Raw genomic sequence first — 19,352 nt, 5'->3', positions numbered from 1 at the left:
GCCAAGATAGTATAGGAAGAGGTCAAACCATAAGGGAGGTACAATTGTATACTCATCAACTCCATTATGTCCCAAAAAAATTCAAATTCTTCATAGATACAGGCTCAAGGTAGTCAACCAAAGGAAAAATAAACATCAGCTACATCAATAGTTCAAGTGTAACTATATGTGTAGCTATCTGAAGCAATCATAGCCAAATGAAGTAACCAAGTGTGTGTGTGTGTGTGTGTGTGTGTGTGTGTGCGCACGCGCGCTTTTGAAATGAAAAACCTAACAATAGTTTGATTACACAAACTATTGAACCATACAATAGAGTAAATCAAGCTTGACATATGAACAAAGACATTAACATTATACCAAAAGAAAAGTTACATGTATATACCACCATGTTAATTGTATATTTTGATAGTTTAAATTAGCTTGAAATACTACTGAATGAGAAAATGTTTGATGTAGATCTTTCCCTTTTCAGGTATTGCTATTATTGTGAACCATTCTGAAGATATTCAGTCCCTAGAGATAAACCGCCACTAATCCTGCAAGGAGAAGGATCCAAATTTTACTTGCATCCATACAAAAGCATTCATTTAAAATTGGCTATGCTTGTGCATATTACAGGTGTCAAAATTGGGTCCAGTTGTTATCCAAGTCACGCATATAGAATTAGCTTGAAACCTACCCTATAGACTTTAATTTATTTCCAACCATATACCAAAGTCAACATATGTGTAATGTATCAATAAAGCCAAGTAGCACCCTTTAAAAAAATAATCGGACAACATCTTGTTTGTATTTTGAATTTCTCAAAAAACCATAGTAATTGCCATCTCTTTAGAGCTCGCATAGAAGGATTAAGGCTTTTAAACAAATTTGAAAACTTTAAGTAGTCATATACTCATATAAAGTCTACATCATTCTTTAACTTATTTAACTTCCTTCACCATGCAAGATATCTAAGCATTCTAAGAAGTAACTCATCCCTTAATAATCAAATATAAGGCCATTGTCAAGGTTTTCATTGTTATCATCTAAGTTATTTATGAAGTAGCAACTTGGTTGAAAAAAAAAAGTGAAGAATGAATTTTTCAAAAGTATCAGCATGTCAAGTACACCCAAAAAGAGAAGTCCCTTATATAAAATATATTTGTCGGCCATCATCTGCTCATACGTTAGGTGGACATATGTTAGGTAGACATATGTCCTAGCTTCCAAACTTAAAGTTCATATTGTATTAAGATTCGTGAAAATTCGGCAGCGTCTCCCCCAAAACTCTAAAAATTTATGCCATCTCACGGAGAGACCCTCACATAAGGATTAAGTTCTAACCATCATGATAAAAAAATGTCCCCCCTTTCAGTGATCATATCACCCATTTCAACGTTTGCGTTTAATGCTCAAAATCACCTTACCATAATTCTTTTAAGGTCATAAAGCTCAAAATTTATATTCCCTTAAATTGAAACCATGAAATTAAAAAATGTGAATATATCCGTCTTCCATAAAATCAGTCTAATATCTACTTGGATATTCGACCATTAGTCTACTTGTAATATTTAATCAATAATGAGTAACAAAAATCATTACTTAGGAAACAATATCAATTCTAGTTAAGCATCAAACACATAAGCAACAACGAAATGCATAAATGTTTCTTTTCAACTGTATCAATTTCACATCTCACAACTATTTTCCATATGACTATTTATTTATGCAAACCAGTCAGATCAACAAAATTATTAGGTAGAAATATCTAAAAAACTTGTCACAATCAATTTGGGCAGACATACCCTCTATATTTTGAATATCTTTCGAAAGACTTACCCTATTTCATTGAGAAACCATTAGAGAAGGATTTATGAAACATATCACTCAACGGAAAATTTCATTATGTTCTACTTCAAAGGACACCTTAGTTCTCTTGCAAAACCAAATCTATCCAAAGTCTAAGTAGGTGCATAGGCACTTACCTGTGGGTAGTTGTATAATGTCCATATTGACAAGGTTGTTGATGGCTTTTATAAGACAAATTGTTAGCGTATAACTTGGACCATCACCCAAAGTTATATGTCTGAAAGACGTCCTATAACATGCGGTAAGAACCAACATCTACAAAATGAGAACCTGTGTTTGTACAGGTCTTTGTTGGAACTAGGTGGGATATCACTGTGTCATGAAGCTTTAAGTGTGTGTTGTTAAGGCAAAATGGGTTGATAGCAAGGTACCATGTTAATAACAACCTTGTGATAGTTACTATATGTGATGTTGTACACCATGACATCCAACCAACCCCATCATGTGCATGCATATGTGTGTGTGTGCGCGCATGTGTATGTGTGTGTTGATAACCATCACCTGGGTGTCTACGAAGGAGATATCCTTGACTTGCAAGTAGATGATATGTTGAATATGCAAAGCCAAAGTTATGAAGAGGAAAACCACACTGTGTGAACTAGCAATTGCAAGTAGAGAAGGCTGAAGCTGTCTTCTCACAAGCCACTGTTTGAAGGAGGTGTGATGATATCATGCCGTTGTGATGTGATTTGGCAGAATGGTGCGGGCCACCCCAAATTCTTTAAGAGATGTTTTTTGATGCTTTTGGACCCCTTAGATGTAAATAAATCATGCTTGTACAAAGTGTACAAAGGTGGTGTGTGCCAACTGTCTCTACGATGTGGGCCAGTTGTGCGGGGTGCATAGTATTGCTGTTTTTGTACATAGAAGTGTCGAGACTTCAAAGAGTGAATAACTGCTTTAAAAATATGAAGAAAAAATAAACTTTTATCAGCTTGGGGTCATGAGTGAGTGGGAGTTTTCAGCTGTGAAGAAGAATCTCTATGTTGCTGCTGCAGCCTGTGGTGAAGGGTGGGGGTTTGGGTGTAGGGGTGCCCCTCTTGCCTTGCGAGAGCCTGGTGTGGTGAGTTGAGAGCGTGTCTCTCCTCAATGGGCTGATGAAAGTGGGTGCTTAGCTCTGCATATTGACCTCTCTTCATCTTGGTTTGAGGTATGGCAGCCGTGCTATGTGCAGTTCCTTGTGATGCAACTAGTTGAGGGTAGACTATGGACTGCAAATGCTTGTATATATGAATAATGGAAAGGTTTTCCATCACTTTTTTTGAGTTTTTTTTCTGAACTTTGTGGATTTCCAAATTGGGCTTAATTTGGATGGGTTTTGGTCAAACTATGTGTATATATGGGAGTGCCTATGGAGTCTCTACTAGCACATGGAAGGGTGTTTGAAAACAAGTGAAGCCCTTGGTTTTATGACAAAAAGTGCAGAGATTTCCATTGTCTTTCTTTACCTTTTTTCTTTGGTTTTATTGATTCCCTTGCTTCCTTTAGTGCATCCGAGTATAGTGGGAGTTATAGCGGTGTAGAGGGAAGCTAGTCGAGGTTGAGTGTGAGCGAGGCTGTCAAATTTTGTGAGCGACGATCATTCCACATTATCTTTAAAGAGCTATTATATTCATCCGCTTTTCTTTATGTTGGTTTGAGGTGTTGTATAGGACAAACCCCCAATCCTTCACACCGTCAACATCATGTGTGTCATGTTGAGACAAAATGTTTGCCAGCAAAGAGCTTTCATAATTGCATGTTTGCGATGGAGGAACTTTGATAAGTTCCACTGCTCCCTATGACATCTTGTTGTGTCCATTGAGTGAGTGTGTGTGTGTGTTGCAAATTGTTGCATGAAAGAGAATCTATGGTGGAGATCACCTTAGCAGGTGATGGAGCCAGTTTCATGAGGGGGCGCCTATGCTGAGAACTCTACAATTGAGAGAATGCAGAGACAAAAAGTATCGCATATCTTATCTAAAATGATGCCAGCAGGCAACCCAACGTACAACATGTAATTTCATTAAAAACTCATTTAAATTGAACTATTTTCAGGTGCAATTCCATCCACTACCCTGATGTAGGCTCATGTGACCACATGGGGTATTGTTACACCAGCATGTGTGTGTGTGTGTGTGTGTGTGTGTGTGTGTGTGTGTGTGTTTGTGTGTGCATGTATATGTTTGAGCAAACCATATTACCAAGATCCAAGGCAGAATGATCTCATGGGAGGGGATTACTTGTGGTGGGTACGTTGAGAATTAGTTAGTCTAGGCACACAATCATGCAAGCAAGGAGAGAGACATTGCTCCTCTCTGTATGCATGATGGCGATCAGGAGACCACCTGCATGTGAATGCTTGATTTAGTAAAATGGGTGAGTATGGGTTATGTGAGGTATATAATATCTGCATGTTCATACCACAAATGTGGTCTACTTCATCTACTTCCCTTAATGTGTGATCAATTGACCTTCTTGGTCATTGAACTACCATCACATAAAAATTTATTACCCTCTAACCAACCATAGGAGCTTGAGCATAGGAGTTTTAATAGCATTTCCATAAGTGTAGGGTAGATACAATGGACCATCGAGTGCATGTGTGCGGCCTCCACACTTGAGAGCTGTATTTAAGCATGCGTGTGTGTGCACTCGTGCATGCGTGCTTATGCAATTAGAAAACCATAAGAAAGTCTCAATTTGTTCTCTTATGTACAAGTGTTGATGTGCATTGTGAATACAAATATACATACAAACATGCAGTGAATAATCTTACCCACAGATATCCCATGTACCTATTAGCATCGAGCATGAGCACATGACTATGTCCTACAAAAGTAAATACATAGATTGCGATGTGTGTGTGTGTGTGCGTGTGCGCATATATATATATATATATATATATATATATATATATATATATATATATATATATATATATATATGTATATTGTGTATATCATGTGCGTTCAATGACTATTTTCTAATCTCTTTATTTGAATATTTTTGACAAATAAAACACACACTTTCCCTTTTCAATGTATAATTTTTTTTCCAGCTTCATTTCATGGTATCCTTCCGTATGTGAAAATGTGAAAAAATAAAATAACATAAAAAACCCCTTTTACTACACTCACGTGATAGTCACATAATTATTAAGTGACCACACACACACACACACACACATATATATATATATATGTATATATATATATACATATATATATGTATATATATATATACATATATATGTATATATATATATATACATATATATATATATATATATATATATATATATATATATATATATAGAGAGAGAGAGAGAGAGAGAGAGAGAGTGACACTCTCTCTCTCTCTCTCTCTCTCTCACACACACACACACACACACTCTCTCTCTCTCTCTCTCTCTCTCTCTCTCTCTCTCTCTCTCTCTATATATATATATATATATATATATATATATATATATATATATATATATATATATATATATATATGTATGTATGTATGTATGCACTCACAATCCATCAATTGCTTGCAAAAAATGATAGATGCTAGTTCTAGATATGTATTCAATCAAAATACATACTTACAAACAAAGAACAATAAAAACACATAATCTAAAAAAAAGAAGCCACAATTTCTTAAGCATTAATTTAAGTGTGCAATTTTTTTATGTTTGAAGTATAATTGTATGTATGTGAAATTTCAAGAATGCATATAGTTCATTCATTTAATATGAATATCACACAGACTTTGGTCGTATCATTAAGCTGCATTGGATTCACCCTCTTTTGTAATGTTTCACAAACATGTTCCAATTTTGGTTTATCTAAATGGTTAACTTCTAGTATTGATGAGATTGCAACAACGTAATCTATAAAATTTATTACCCAACCCCAAGAAAGTCAATAAAATTGGGCCCATGTGTTTGTCTGTGTTCATTTCCATCTGCATTGTCTTCCATTCTAGAATGTGGCAAAAGTGGGGAAATACATATAATAGATTTCTCATTCAATTGAGAAACTTGTGCTTGTTGTTGACATGGTTTGGTCAATGGAGCCATCATCATCTTGGTTAGATGGGCATTTAAAGGAGTAACATCATGAGTCACACCTTCAAGCATGCCAACAAAAATCTTGTTGGAGTTTCCCTTGGGTTGGTTTTGTCGAGTCTTCAAGTCAAATTCTTTGATGAGGATGGAAGGAATGCCATGAGGTGATGAGATCATGTGAGAGAAGTGTGATGGTGGTGGTGTCATGCGAGGTGACTTTGATGAGAGAAAGGTGCCAGGTGTTACTGCTGCCGTCCATGCATTTGTTGTCAACATCTTTGCTTGTATATTCATTCCTTGATTATGGAAAGTTCGAATTCTTGAATTATATGATTTTGAACCATGTCGCTCTGTTATTTGTAAAGGTGTAATTTTTTGGTACCTGGCTGCACTTGTACAAACAAATTTAATTTTAATTTTGATTTGAAAGGATTTTTATTTTCCGAGACCTAATGGCAATTAAGATAATTTTGTACAAAATTTGGAGTTGAAAAAGTTGTTGCTAGCAACTAATAAGAGCTTTTTTGGGTCAAAAATTACATAATGCTTTTCATAATCTTTGCATACAACACTAGTTTAAGGATAAAATGGTCCTTTTTTGGCACTTCAAGAATATACTTTGCATGTACTTTATACTCCGCACATTGTAATGCTATATTTTTATGCCACTAAAGTTTTTGAACCTTTAAAAGACTTTCAAGCACCCAATTATCCAGTAGAGATAATCAAGAAACAAGGAAAACTTAAATTATGGGGCGTCATTTTTATGTGTAGATTATAAAAAGTTGTGTTGTTTGTAATACTTTAATGGTTATTTCTAGTTTTACTTATTACTATTCCGGTAATTTGCACTTATTCATATTTAAAACAACTATGGTCTTCTAATATGCTTGAATTATATAAGAACTATGGTCAATTACTAAATAAGCTTGCAAAAAGGCATTCACAAAAATATATACTCACCAAACTAGCCATGCTTTGTGCATGAAATGATTGGATTAGATTAGGTTTATATTATGGTTTTTATGTCGCATTAATATTTCATTTCACATTTTTTTGTAGTACTCGAGTGTAACCTTCAAATATAGTCAGTTTACCTCTAAACTTTTCCATACGCAGTTAGTTTATAGGATTCGGTTTACGTCTAAACTTTTCCATACACACATTTTCTTGGTTTGAATTGGTATGAAGTTATAAAACTCCCACTAGATTGACTGACACATCTTAATACAAAGAGGGAGACTGTAATGGGATTCTTGGCTCACCTTAACTTAGCATAGATCTCAAGGTTAAACCCATCACCTCACATTTGGACCCACATGGTTCACTTACAACTCATTTTGTATAACTTTAGGGTCAGCTACCCACTTCTAGATTTATCCTTACTCTCGGTTGTCCTTATTGCCAGAGTTTCACGTCCTATCCAATGGTGGTTTTAGTGTCTCCCAAGGAAAAATTAGAGAGTGAAGGATCTTTTCCCATGGTACTAGTCATGTATGTGCCTGCATTGTAGGTTGTCTTGAGTCAATTCCCTTGTTTCTAGGTTTGTATGGGGTCAGGGTCTCTATTTCATAGAGTTGTCAACCATATGTCATTTTTTGATGATGTGGCATAGATGTGTGACTTGTCACTTTTGATGGCTGAGGTGATTTTTTACAGGGCATCCCTATTTTTAATGGGGTGTGGGTGTAATTATGAGTAAGATATATTGGAAAGGTGCATATATATGCCCCTTTGCCCCCCACTCTTATACATGTCAAATGGTTGAGGTGGGGCGTCCCCATTTTTTATAGCTTATGAGTGTAATTTTTGAGTTAAATAGACTGGAAAGGTGCATACATATGCACCCATGGCCCGTCTCTTGTGTACATCACAAATAAGAGCAATATGTGCCAAAATTTTGGGGCATCACCTCTCTCTCTCTCTCTCTCTCTCTCTCTTTGGGGAAATGTTTTCTTATATTACAATGTGATATGATATGTTACATCTTGCTCAAAATAAGCATAGAACTCGCAATCATTCCAATAGATCTATAGTTCTTAACCTTACAGTTCAAGTGCACATATTTAAATATTCTAATTAAAATAAAAAGAAATTACTAAAAAAAAGTCCATTTAACAATATCCCTCTGGCTTCTAAACAGTTGTCCTGAACTGTAGTGCTTAAACATATCCTTCTAGAATCTTGGGATAGGATGCTAATTCCTGCTCAATCATCCACTAAGTATCTTCTTGAACTTTAGCAAATACTTCCGTGTAATCTTCTCGGACTTCAGTGGCTACTCCTGATGATGAATGATCTGCTCCAGTTGGAGTATTTCTTCTGTTTCCTCAACCTCAAAAGGTTCCTCAGCAATAGGCTGACTTGGAGGCAGTCCCACATATGGCCAGAGTAAACTAGCATGGAAAGCATTGTGGATCTTCCAATTCTATGGTAAATCTAATCGGAACGTCACATCGTTCACTTGGTTAATTATCTTAAATGGCCCATAATAAAGATTGGAAAGTTTTACCACTTTCCCTTTATGAGTGCTTATTTTTTTAGTATTGCCTTCTCAAACTTGAGTAAGACTAATTGACCGACTGTTACGTCCAGATTTCTTATGTGCTTGTCTACAACTTTCTTATGTTTTTCCTGAGAATTCAAAATGCTCTCTTAACTTTCCCGTAGACCGTGTCCAAATCTTGGACAAACTCATATGCTGCGAAAATCTTATCCTTAGTGACAAGGATCAGTGGAAGCAAATGCTTACCATAGAGAATCTCAAAAGGTGCTTTTCTCGTAGACATATGTACGGTATTGTTATAAGCGTACTCGACAAGGGGCAAATACTTCTCCCAGTCAGATTGTCTTTCTAACACATAAGATTTTAGCGTATCCAATACTGTGGAATCAGCAATCTCATTCTGCCCATCATTTGAGGATGATATGCAGAAGAAAAATTCAACTTTGTGTCAAGGTTATCAAACAAGGCATGCCAAAAGTTTCCTGCCATGCAAGGATCTCGATCACTCACAATAGACTTGGGCATCCCACGATGCTTAAAGATCTGTGCTAGAAAAATCCTAGCCATATGATCCGCTTTGATTGTCTTCTTGACTGGAATAAAGTAAGCCTACTTGCTAAATCTGTTCACAATGGTCCAGATAGCATCATTTCAGTCCGAGTCTTTGGGAGATCCATAATAAAATCCATGGCAATACTCTCTTAGTGTTGATGAGGCACAGACAAAGTTTGGAGTAACCCAAGCGTCTTATGCCGATCATACTTTACTTTTTGGCAAACCAAGCATTCCCTGACATATTGATCAATGTCTACTTTAAGGCTTGGCCAAAAGAAATATCTTGTCAATGCTAAAGTCATAGGGAGAATTCCCCGAAGACCCGTATAAGATGAAGCATGTGCTTCTTCCATGATTTTCTTTCTCAATGGTTCTACCACACAAATTTCTTGGTGGTGATAATCATCCCGAATAGAATAGGGATATTCATCCTCTCCGTTTTGTAACTTACTCCAAATGAAGGAGAAGTCTGGGTCGTTGCGATACAAATCTGGAAGTGATTCCAATTCTTGGTGATACACAGAAGTAATTGCATTCACCCTAGGCTGTCTACACAATGTGTCTACATCCACATTCTTACTCTTGGTTAAGTACTGCACTGATGTAATCACTTGAAGCATCGTAGTGAACCTCGAATGGTTTCCTTGAGTCTGGCACTATCAAAATAGGTCCATAGCTGAATAGGTACTTTAGCCTATCAAAGGCACCTTGTTGTCTCTATCCCCTCTTGAAAGGATTCTTCTTCCTTGTTAGGTCATGGAGTGGTCTTTCTACTTGAGCAAATCCTAGGCTGATAGTAGGAACACAATCCCAAAAAGCTAGGTACATCATGTACCGTAGTCGAAGTTGGCCAATCTTGCACGACTTGGATCTTCGCAGGATCCATTCTCACTTGGTTGTGTGAGACTATATGGCTCATATAGTGTATCTCATTGAGGAAGAACTCACTCTTCTTTGCATTCACATGCAACTCATGCTTTCACAATTCATGAAACACTATGTCTAAGTGCTTCCAAGTTCCTCCTCAATCTTTCAAAAGACGAGTATGTCATCAAATGGGCTGAAAATTTGATTCATCATTTGATTGAATGTGGTAGGAGCATTGGTCAAGCTGAAAGGAATTACCAAAAATTCATAAAGTCCAAAGGTTGTGCAAAAGACAGTCTTATGGACATCCTCAGAGGCTATGCGTATGTCACGTGCACATCTAACCCTATGTGTATGTGGACAAGCTACTTCATGACATGGGTTCAATTCAGTTAGAATACGAAGTGTTCTGGCACTTTTGTGAGTCTGTTCGCAGACCGTGCATGCCCAAGCACTTAGAGTAGATGCATATCCTTTGGTTGCAGACAGCATGATCATCAGCACCATCAGAATCCATCAGGAGCATTTTCTAGTGCATTAAACCTATTTTTCCTATTTGAGCCATTTTCACTTATTATTTTTAAGTGACTTTTGTTGGGAACTAGGTAGGGCAAGTTCAGTAAGTGACTATATAAGAAAACCCAACGCTAGCACTTTCTGGTAGAATAGGTAGCAAGAGCTTCGGTTCAACAAGCAGCTTCTCAGTAGGCCCCCCCCCCCCCTGCAAGGCCTAGCGTTTTTGCATCCACAGGGCAGCCTTGGCGTTTTTGCATGGCAGATCAGGCTCGGCGATCACAAGACATAGCAGATCAGCCCCAGTGTTAGCAGATTCCCCGGCGACAGTAGATCAGCCCTAGCGTTCGCAGTTTCCTTGGCAAAGACAGATTTTAGCCCTTAGCGTTTTTGGTTTGCAGATCAACCTCACCGTTTTTGTAGATCTTCACAATGAAATCAGCCCTAGATTCAGCGTTTTCAGTTTTCAGCAGTTAGTTTCCGCATTAGAATCCCCAAACCTCGCAGATCTCACCTTCCCGCAGCAGCAGAGGCTCGTCGCACGGTTAGATCCAACGCAGTTTGCAGTTTCAGCTCGGTATACGCAGATTTTAGCATTTGCGTTTTCAGCACATCGTTGTTGCATCGTCGTCATCGACATAGAGTCAGAATTCAACAGATAAAGATTTTCAGATTTCAGCCATTAGCATTTTCAGATTTCAGCCCGTCTCGTCGTCGTCTACATCCTCGGCAAGTCCAAGCATTGTAGAGATTTGTGCAATCATAAGTAGACCGCTCTCGCCATAGAGAGTGGGGCCTTTGGAGGAGGGTTTTGACAATATTTTGGTGTCGTATTCTTCTCTCTCTATCTCTCAGTCTCAACACCTTCATTCACAGTGTTTATCCACTTTGTTTGTGATCACTTGCACTCTCTCACTAAAGGAACAAAAGGCTCTCCCTTCTGTAAGTAAAAGGAACCCTTGAGCACAATTCGGAGCACTCATCTTGAGCAAAGTTCAACATACACTTCCGCTGCACCTTACATTGGTATCAGAGCTTTGGCAGTGTTCTGTATCACTCAAGGAAAGAACCACATAATTTTTTTTGCTTGTTGCGGTCGCAAGTAACCCAAGTCCACTTGGGCACATCGATTCCTAATTGTGTTTTTGAAGAGTGAAAGGAAATCCAAGAAAGAAGGGCTTGTACAGACTCCCCTTGTGCCTCTTTTCACTCATTGAGAGTGGACCGTGCACTTAACGGCCGGCCAATCGACATGAGGTGGAAAACAACAACCTTGGTGTGAGCACAAGGCCGCCAAGGGGTGCGCCTGGGGGAAAGAGAAGAACTCGGGTGAAGAGAAGATCCTTCTCTAACACAGATTGCAAGCTAAAGAAGAACCTGAAGACCCTCAAGAACCCCAGAACCCAAGAACCACAAGAACCCAAGTTCCTCGTGAACTTAATAACCCACGACTTTAGTGGATGGTCATCACCCAAAGCGGAATGGATACTTCGCATGAAGGTGATGAGCATGGGAGTGGCGAAGAAGAGTTTCCCCCACCATGAGGTTTTTGTGACCCTCCCCCTTTCCCATCTACTCCAAGGATTGCACTAACTCCTATGGAGGCTTTCGACAAGATGATGATGGACAGGAAGTTAGAACGCGAAGCAAGAAAAGCAGAAAGAATGGCCGACTTTGAGCGTGAGCGCGAGCAAGCATGCTTGGAGGCCGCAGAAAGAAAAGTAAAAATACAGCGTGAACACGAAGAAAGAATGGCAGTCATAGAGCATGAGCACAATGAAAGGAAAGCCGCCTTGTTCCGATTCTTTTCTCAAGTGCAAGCACAGATGCAAGAGATTCAGGAAAAGGAGACTCTCTCAGTCTCTTCTTCTCCAAAGCATGACACACAGAATTTGCATGATGATAAGCATGACGATTTGAATGATAATGATGAGCATGATGAATTGGATGACAATGACAAGCATGATGATTTGCATGATCAAGATGTGATTTCTCACGAGCATGATGATTGTTTGGTTGATACTTTTTCTAGTGCAGCTAATCTCATTGCAGATTCGATCAATCACCAAGAACCGATCTTGGCTCTTGAGCCTAGGTCCAAAGAACCCCCCCAAGAAGTATTATGTGTTCGCATGATTAGTCAGCACGGGGATTCACTCTATATATAAAATGGGACGCCACCTGCGAGCAGAAAACTTTGAAAAACCCTTATATACGACTCATACTAGGGAATATGTCCCCCCTTTCTACGCTTATACAACAATCAATGCATAAAATTATCATACGCCTATCTTACATATAAAATTTAGGTCTCACATGATCTAATTGAGTAAAACTAGTCAAAGAGCGTGTAGCATGGTGACTAGCAATGTACTAAGGAACCACTTATGTTGATAATTATATGTACCCTCAATGTGTCTTAGTTTGACTTTCAAACTATGTACCCGCTCAGTTTGCACTCTAGCTACTCGTCAAATCCCACACCATCTAAATTACTCAAAAAACATGGTCATAAAATCGTGATAGGTTCTTTGTGTAAATTTGCATCTATACAAACTCTTTATAGCTTTCATCTCTAAACAAATGAACTATAATCACAAAACAAGCAATTAATACAAAGTACTGCTAGTTCTTGCATGTATCTTTGAAGCTATTGCCTCAAACGTTCAAGGGTAGACTCTTTTGGGAAGCCATGATTTTGAAACACAAAAAATTCCTCTCATTTTTTCCCTCTTCTCACTTCTCCTCCCCCCTCCACCCCCCCAAACCAATAAATATGATACCCCCTCCCTTACTTTTAAGCTTAGGAGATAAATTATTGGGGGCCTGTACCTAACTTATACGTTTATGTAGCTTGTAAAAAAAACCCCTCTGTTGCACTTACGTGGTGCGAGAAGTTTTTCATGGTGAGTCCCTCGGGGCATTGATCAAGTGATCATTTCCTGTATGTTAGTCAGCGTCTTTATGTGATTCCTTTTCATAGGCATGCCATATTGTACGATGAGCACGATTCGCTCATGAATAAGCACGAATGTATGCGGATTACTCATGAAAAGACGAAAAGTATGCATTCCAGGAAGTCATATCCAATGTCTCTTCCTTGGCATGACACAGTCGTAGAGAGAGCATGAGAAGAATTGAGCATCAAGCATCGGCATGTCCATTGTGATTTGCCACAATTGATTGATTTAGATCAGAAAGACGAGTTTGGATTCCATGTTTTGCATGTGTTTGATGAATGGTTTGGCACTCCGTCCCTTGCTTCATCTACATTGTATGCACAATCTTTTAGGAAGAATATAATTTTTCCAGTCACTTTACATGGAATGAATATGTTCATGTTTTTGTGTTGGAAGTGGTTTCATGAATTTTCATCCTCGGAGATTCTTGTAGAAGGTATACGCATGAATAAAGCCAAAGTTGAAGCATCGAAGGAGCCATAAATGACTTTGTATCGCTTTCGACGTGGCCCAAAGAAGCAAGCGTTGTAGACTGTCACAAGATGGGTACCACGTGCCAATAGAAAAGAACAGATTGAACAACTTTAAGCACTTCAAATAACAACTGAACTAAAAGAGAGAGACGACACGCGACACGGAGTGGTGGAATTCCACCCCAGAGAGTATTGGCTCCAAACCTTGGCGCCCCTTTCGGTATTTATTTATATTGCATCAACTCAATACAAGCCGGTACTCCACACTCTGCACCTTCTCTCTAGGAAGCATGCCAGAGAATGAGCCCTAACCTCATGTTTAAAGAACCTAGGCTCCAAAAGCAGTTTATAATAAAAAGCCTTCAAACTCAAAAGCATATGGTCCAAAAGCAAAGCCAAAAAACTGCTAGCGTAAATCATGAAATCCGTACAGCTACTACGTCATTAGCCAACGCAAAACGCAAAAATCTGTACAGCTTGCCACATCATCATGTCAGTGCAATTTTCAAAAAATTGCCACGTCAGCAGTTTGTGCAAGTCTCTTTTTGTGTGTGTGTGAGAGTCCTGCTTTATTTTAATCCTTTATGTCACTTGGGGCCCCATCGGACGGGGTCCCCATAAGTTGGTAGGACTTCTTCTTCTTCTGCTTCTTGTTCTTCTTAGGGTTCAGGCCCCTCGACCGGCATCTGTAAGTTGGCTCCATTCTTTAGGCTTTGACACGTCAACAGTTTGTGACATCTCCCCTTCTTGAAAGAGAGTAATCGTCTGCGATTACAACATATCTGCAAAACAACTCAAGTTAGCTCAAAAAGTTTCGAGGGACATTCCGAGGGACAATCAATTTGCTCTTTCTGTTATGGAGTTAGCTTCTCCTTTCGGCTCTTTTGATCAATGAGGTAGCTTCTCCTTTCAGCTCTTTAGATCAAGGAGTTAGCTTCTCCTTTCAACCAGATCGGAACTTGATATTCTAATTAGCCATCACACCCAGACCGTACTGATCTTCCACGGGTGTCTTGATGCACTAAAATTACATACCCAGAAATCTCATCCAATTAGGAATATTTAGTGGTTGGCACATCACAATGCAACACAAATGCTCACATATGCATGTTACAAGACATAGAAACATAAAGCCGCCGATGAACACTCCTCCCGCATAACCTAACAAGGTCCGGGCCGGAAGATATTCAACGACTCCCTCATCACTCCTCCCTCATAACCTAAAAAGATCCGGGCCGGGAGATATAGAGGCCTTTTACAACCAAACGCCCCCTAGACCGCAACCTGCATCATTTGGAGGTGCTGAGAGTAACCACTACTCAAACTTCTTAATACTCCTCCTGCATAACCATCCAGCTCCGGGGGCCGAGAGTAAAAAACAACAATTATTTTACAAGCATACAACCAAACGCTCCCTTGGCATCGGCCTGCGTCGTTTGGAGGTTTTCTAACATACAACGAAACACTCCCTAGGCATCGGCCTGCATCGTTTCGAGGTTGAAACAATACCAAAACATTATTTCTCACTTCTCCACGCGGGAGTAAAAATCACCAATCAATGAAACCAGTATTAAAACCAAAGTCAAACAATTCAAATCGGCACCAAAATAGGTTCAAAGCAGATACCATCCATTTCAAACAGGATCAACAAACAAGTTCTCAAACATATTTCAAACTTATAAAGCAATCTCAACATCAGTCCAACTCAAAAAGTCGATTGACTTTCCATCCTGGAACCTCACCAAAAATTAGGGTTAGGTTCATTCCATAAGGTCGTAGCCGAGCACAGCATGGTCCATCAGCTCTTGGACAGACAGTGTTTCTTTGGCGACGATGGTAGTCCCAAAATAGCAATCGCACCGAACCTCCAAGGTCAACAACTCGAGAAGAGACATTTACTGAGAGATGTCGAGAAATTTTAAGTATAATCTGCTAGGGTTTCCATGGAAAGCATTTCAGGATACCCCACTCTGCTAGAAGTTGCACTCCGAAGGAAGATGTCAGAAACCATATAACTTCGGGTTTTTTTTTTTTTGAAAGCTTGCCAAGTACTTGGAGTATGCTGCTTGGTAGCTATCAACATACGCATGGTACTGTCTCCGAGAAAAACAACAACTCGAAACAAATATTAGACCCTTCTCTTGCAAGTGATCTTAATGGCTTATGCCCTGTAAGACATGAGCGGTGAAGATGGGAGCGCGCCCGATGCGCGATGAAGTAAGGGTGGGAGTGACTAATAAGTCCGCGTTGGAGGGCGAAGATACCTCGAATAAATTCCAGAAGTCTCTGGTTTGCTCTGTCTACTCTTTTGTGGGACCAATATGCTTGTAGAAAAGCACACGCTTGATGCTTTGATACCACTGTCACAAGACGGGCACCACATGCCAATAGAAAAGAACAAACTAAACAACTTTAAGCACTTCAAATAACAACTGAACTGAAAGAGAGAGACGACACGCGACACGGAGTGGTGGAATTCCACCCCAGAGAGTATTGGCCCCAAACCTTGGCGCCCCTTTCGGTATTTCTTTATATTGCATCAACTCAGTACAAGCAGGTACTCCATACTTTGCACCTTCTCCAGGAAGCATGCCAGAGAATGAGCCCTAACCTCATATTTAAAGGCCCTAGGCCCAAAAAGCACTTTACAATAAAAAGCCTTCAAACTCAAAAGCATATGGTCCAAAAGCAAAGCCAAAAAGCTGCCAACGTAAATCATGAAAATCCGTATAGTTGTCACGTCATCAACCATCACAAAACTCAAAAATCCATACAGCCTACCACGTCATTATGTCAGCACAATTTTCAAAAATCTGCCACATCATCAGTTTGCGCAAGTCTCTTTTTGTGTGTGTGTGAGAGTCCTGCTTTATTTTAATCCTTTATGTCACTTGGGGCCCCATCGGACGGGGTCCTCATAAGTTGGTAGGAATTTTCTTCTTCTTTTGCTACTTATTCTTCTTAGGGTTTAGGCCCCTTTAGGCTTTGACACGTAAGCATTTTGTGACACAGACCTTTATGAAGTTCAAGTATCGAATGACCCACGCATCAGAGTGGGCCGGCGAAGAGTCCTTTCCAAGATTCCAGACACTATTGGCGATCTCCCTCGACGCCATATAGTTCGGTAACAGTACCTCACTTTGAAAAGGAGGGGATGCCACGTGCACATCTAACCCTATGTGTACGTGGACAAGCTACTTCATGACATGGCTTTAGTTCAGTTAGAATAGGAAGTGTTCTGGCACTTTTGTGAGTCTGTTCGCAGACCGTGCATGCCTAGGCACTTACAGTAGATGCATATCCTCTGGTTGCACACAACATGATCATCAGCAGTACAATCAGAATCCCATTTTCCTACATGAGAAAATTTCTAAATCTTCTTGTGTTAGCGTGTGGAATATTTGTGGCAACTTTTCATGCAAGCATTCTGACGGTTGACGTGTGCATTGCTGTACTTAGGTCCACACGTGATCTCCCTTCTCCCGATTTTGAGAGTTGAGAATGGTCAATTGGTGACCATTGCCCTGTAATGCATCGTCCCACATGGCTCTCAACCTTCGTCAGTCGCCATGTTGTCGCCTACATTATGATCAACAACATACCATTCCCTACCCCTTAAAGGTTTTCATTGCTACTCTTCATGATCACATGTACACAAGGACTCATTCCTAGTTCACAAAACCCAACTTTGGTGTAATCCCACCTGTTTTTTGAAATTTACCTCTAAAATTTAAATTGGAAGATGAGAAAACTTACAAAAATTAGAGAAACTTAGTGTAAAAATCTCAAATAAAGTGCGTTTACCTCTAAAATTTAGTGTGTACTATAGGTACCTAGGAAACAATTTATTTCTAGACTGTTCACAACATCAGGAATTGTCAATTTCTTCGACTCAAATGTCGATCAGATTGTTAAGAACGAAAATCCTGCTGCTGCTGCTGCTTCTCTCTCTCTCTCTCTCTCTCTCTCTCTCTCTCTCTCTCTCTCTGGTACCTGGGAGCGGGCGATGCAGGAGGGAGCTGGAGCTGGCGGGGCTGATGAGGAGTCGGCGATGTTTGGTGTTGTTGGAGGAGTGGTGGCGGAAGCGGCGAGCCATGATGACGTGCCAGTGGTTCTTGACGGCATTGTCGGTGCGGCCGGGGAAGAGGCGGGCGATGCAGGCCCACTTGTTGCCGTGAAAGCGGTGCGCCGCCAGGAGCCGATCCTCCTCCTCCTCCGTGAATGGTCCCCTGTTAATCCGCGGATCCAGCTGGTTGAACCACCGCAGCCTGCAGCTCTTCCCTGCATGCACATAAATGCCACTCTCTCTCTCTCTCTCTCTCTCTCTCTCTCTCTCTCTCATACTCCCCTTGCTCTCATACTTACTCAAGGGAGTAAGAGCCGGGTCCCACTATGCATCAAGAACATTCCTGAATCGTGGTATTAAACTTCATGCCTTGACAGTCATGCCTTTAACTATAAACTTTATAGATTTACCTCGTAATAATTACTTGCAAATTAAACTGATATTGAGTGAGACGCGGCTCTGGCAATACTCATAGAACTGAGTGAGTTAGTTTAAATTAACCACCAAAAAATTACAAGACAGACCCTACTCAAAGATTGAGCCAGGGTTTCAAAAAGAATGTCTTGGTTGAGGGGGAGCCACCCCACTAACCTTGGATGCAACAACATCATACATCATTCCAAATACCTAAAGCAAACTATGTCAAGCTTTACAGAGAGCCACCCTTATACGTCGATACCTGGCAGGAGTTGCCACACGTGTCACTTCATAGACTCACCACCTCCAACCAGGATCATAACCTTTCATCAAAAAATGATAAAGCTGGACGGGTGGGGTCCGAATCCCCATCAGCAATGAGAACCTCCAAAGGCTACCAGATAGCCTAGGATGCCACCACTGTCTAAGGCATTGCGACCATCCAAGACATTGTCCGCAGTCGAACCTCCAAACCCAGTCGAAGCCACACAAACCCCATGCAACCAAGAGGGCACCTCTCACAGACCAAGGCCGACCATAAACTGCCAGATCTGATGATGCACAAAGATGTAATTGAAATGGCCTATGAACTTTGAGAATAGCGGAATTAGGAGAATTAAAGAGAACATTTTTGTGAGACTAATTTGAGAACATAGAGGGTGAACTTAATTGACGGTAGCAACTTAACCATAATACTTAATTAACTTGGCATGAACAATACTTTTGCAAGAGAGAGAGTTTAGAGAACTTGACAACACTTGAGGACCCGATTTATGTGGAGCCATATCCCCCTCCAATAGGCTTTTGTATCATAGGTTCTCCCATCAAGAGAGACTTGGTACAATACAATCTTTGTGTTCCTTATGACCTAGGTGATGCAATGAAGATGGAAAGCCTCATGCATCACAAGCATAACATAGACTTTGTAAAAAGCATGAACTATCCCCAGCCTCAGTCCCAAGGCCTCAAACACCTTCAAAGGTGGAGAGAGCTAGCGGGGAATGAGGGTAGGGAAGAGGAAGAAGAAACATTCTTAGGAGAAAGAAATAGTTTCTCAGTTATCATACTCTTCTTGCTAGCATACATAATAGCATAGTAATGAAGA

The 19,352-nt window shown here is 39.9% G+C and overlaps 1 protein-coding gene across 1 annotated transcript; it reads right to left on the bottom strand.

Annotated features, from left to right (window-relative positions):
- Positions 1 to 5,725: 5,725 nt before the first annotated feature.
- Positions 5,726 to 18,619, bottom strand: LOC147440408 (uncharacterized). The gene is made up of 3 exons (XM_086483517.1): positions 18,549 to 18,619; positions 17,758 to 18,032; positions 5,726 to 6,276 (listed from the first exon to the last, which is right to left on the bottom strand). The coding sequence occupies exons 1-3, from the start codon at positions 18,617 to 18,619 to the stop codon at positions 5,726 to 5,728; spliced, it is 897 nt and encodes a 298-aa protein (XP_086339643.1).
- Between the last annotated feature and the right edge of the window lie 733 nt (positions 18,620 to 19,352).

The sequence above is a fragment of the Adiantum capillus-veneris genome, chromosome 15 (assembly GCF_014529385.1).
Source record: "Adiantum capillus-veneris isolate H3 chromosome 15, ASM1452938v2, whole genome shotgun sequence".
Taxonomy (NCBI): Eukaryota; Viridiplantae; Streptophyta; class Polypodiopsida; order Polypodiales; family Pteridaceae; genus Adiantum; species Adiantum capillus-veneris.
Note: the sequence above shows the minus strand (reverse complement) of the source record. Positions and strands in the feature narration are given on the sequence as shown.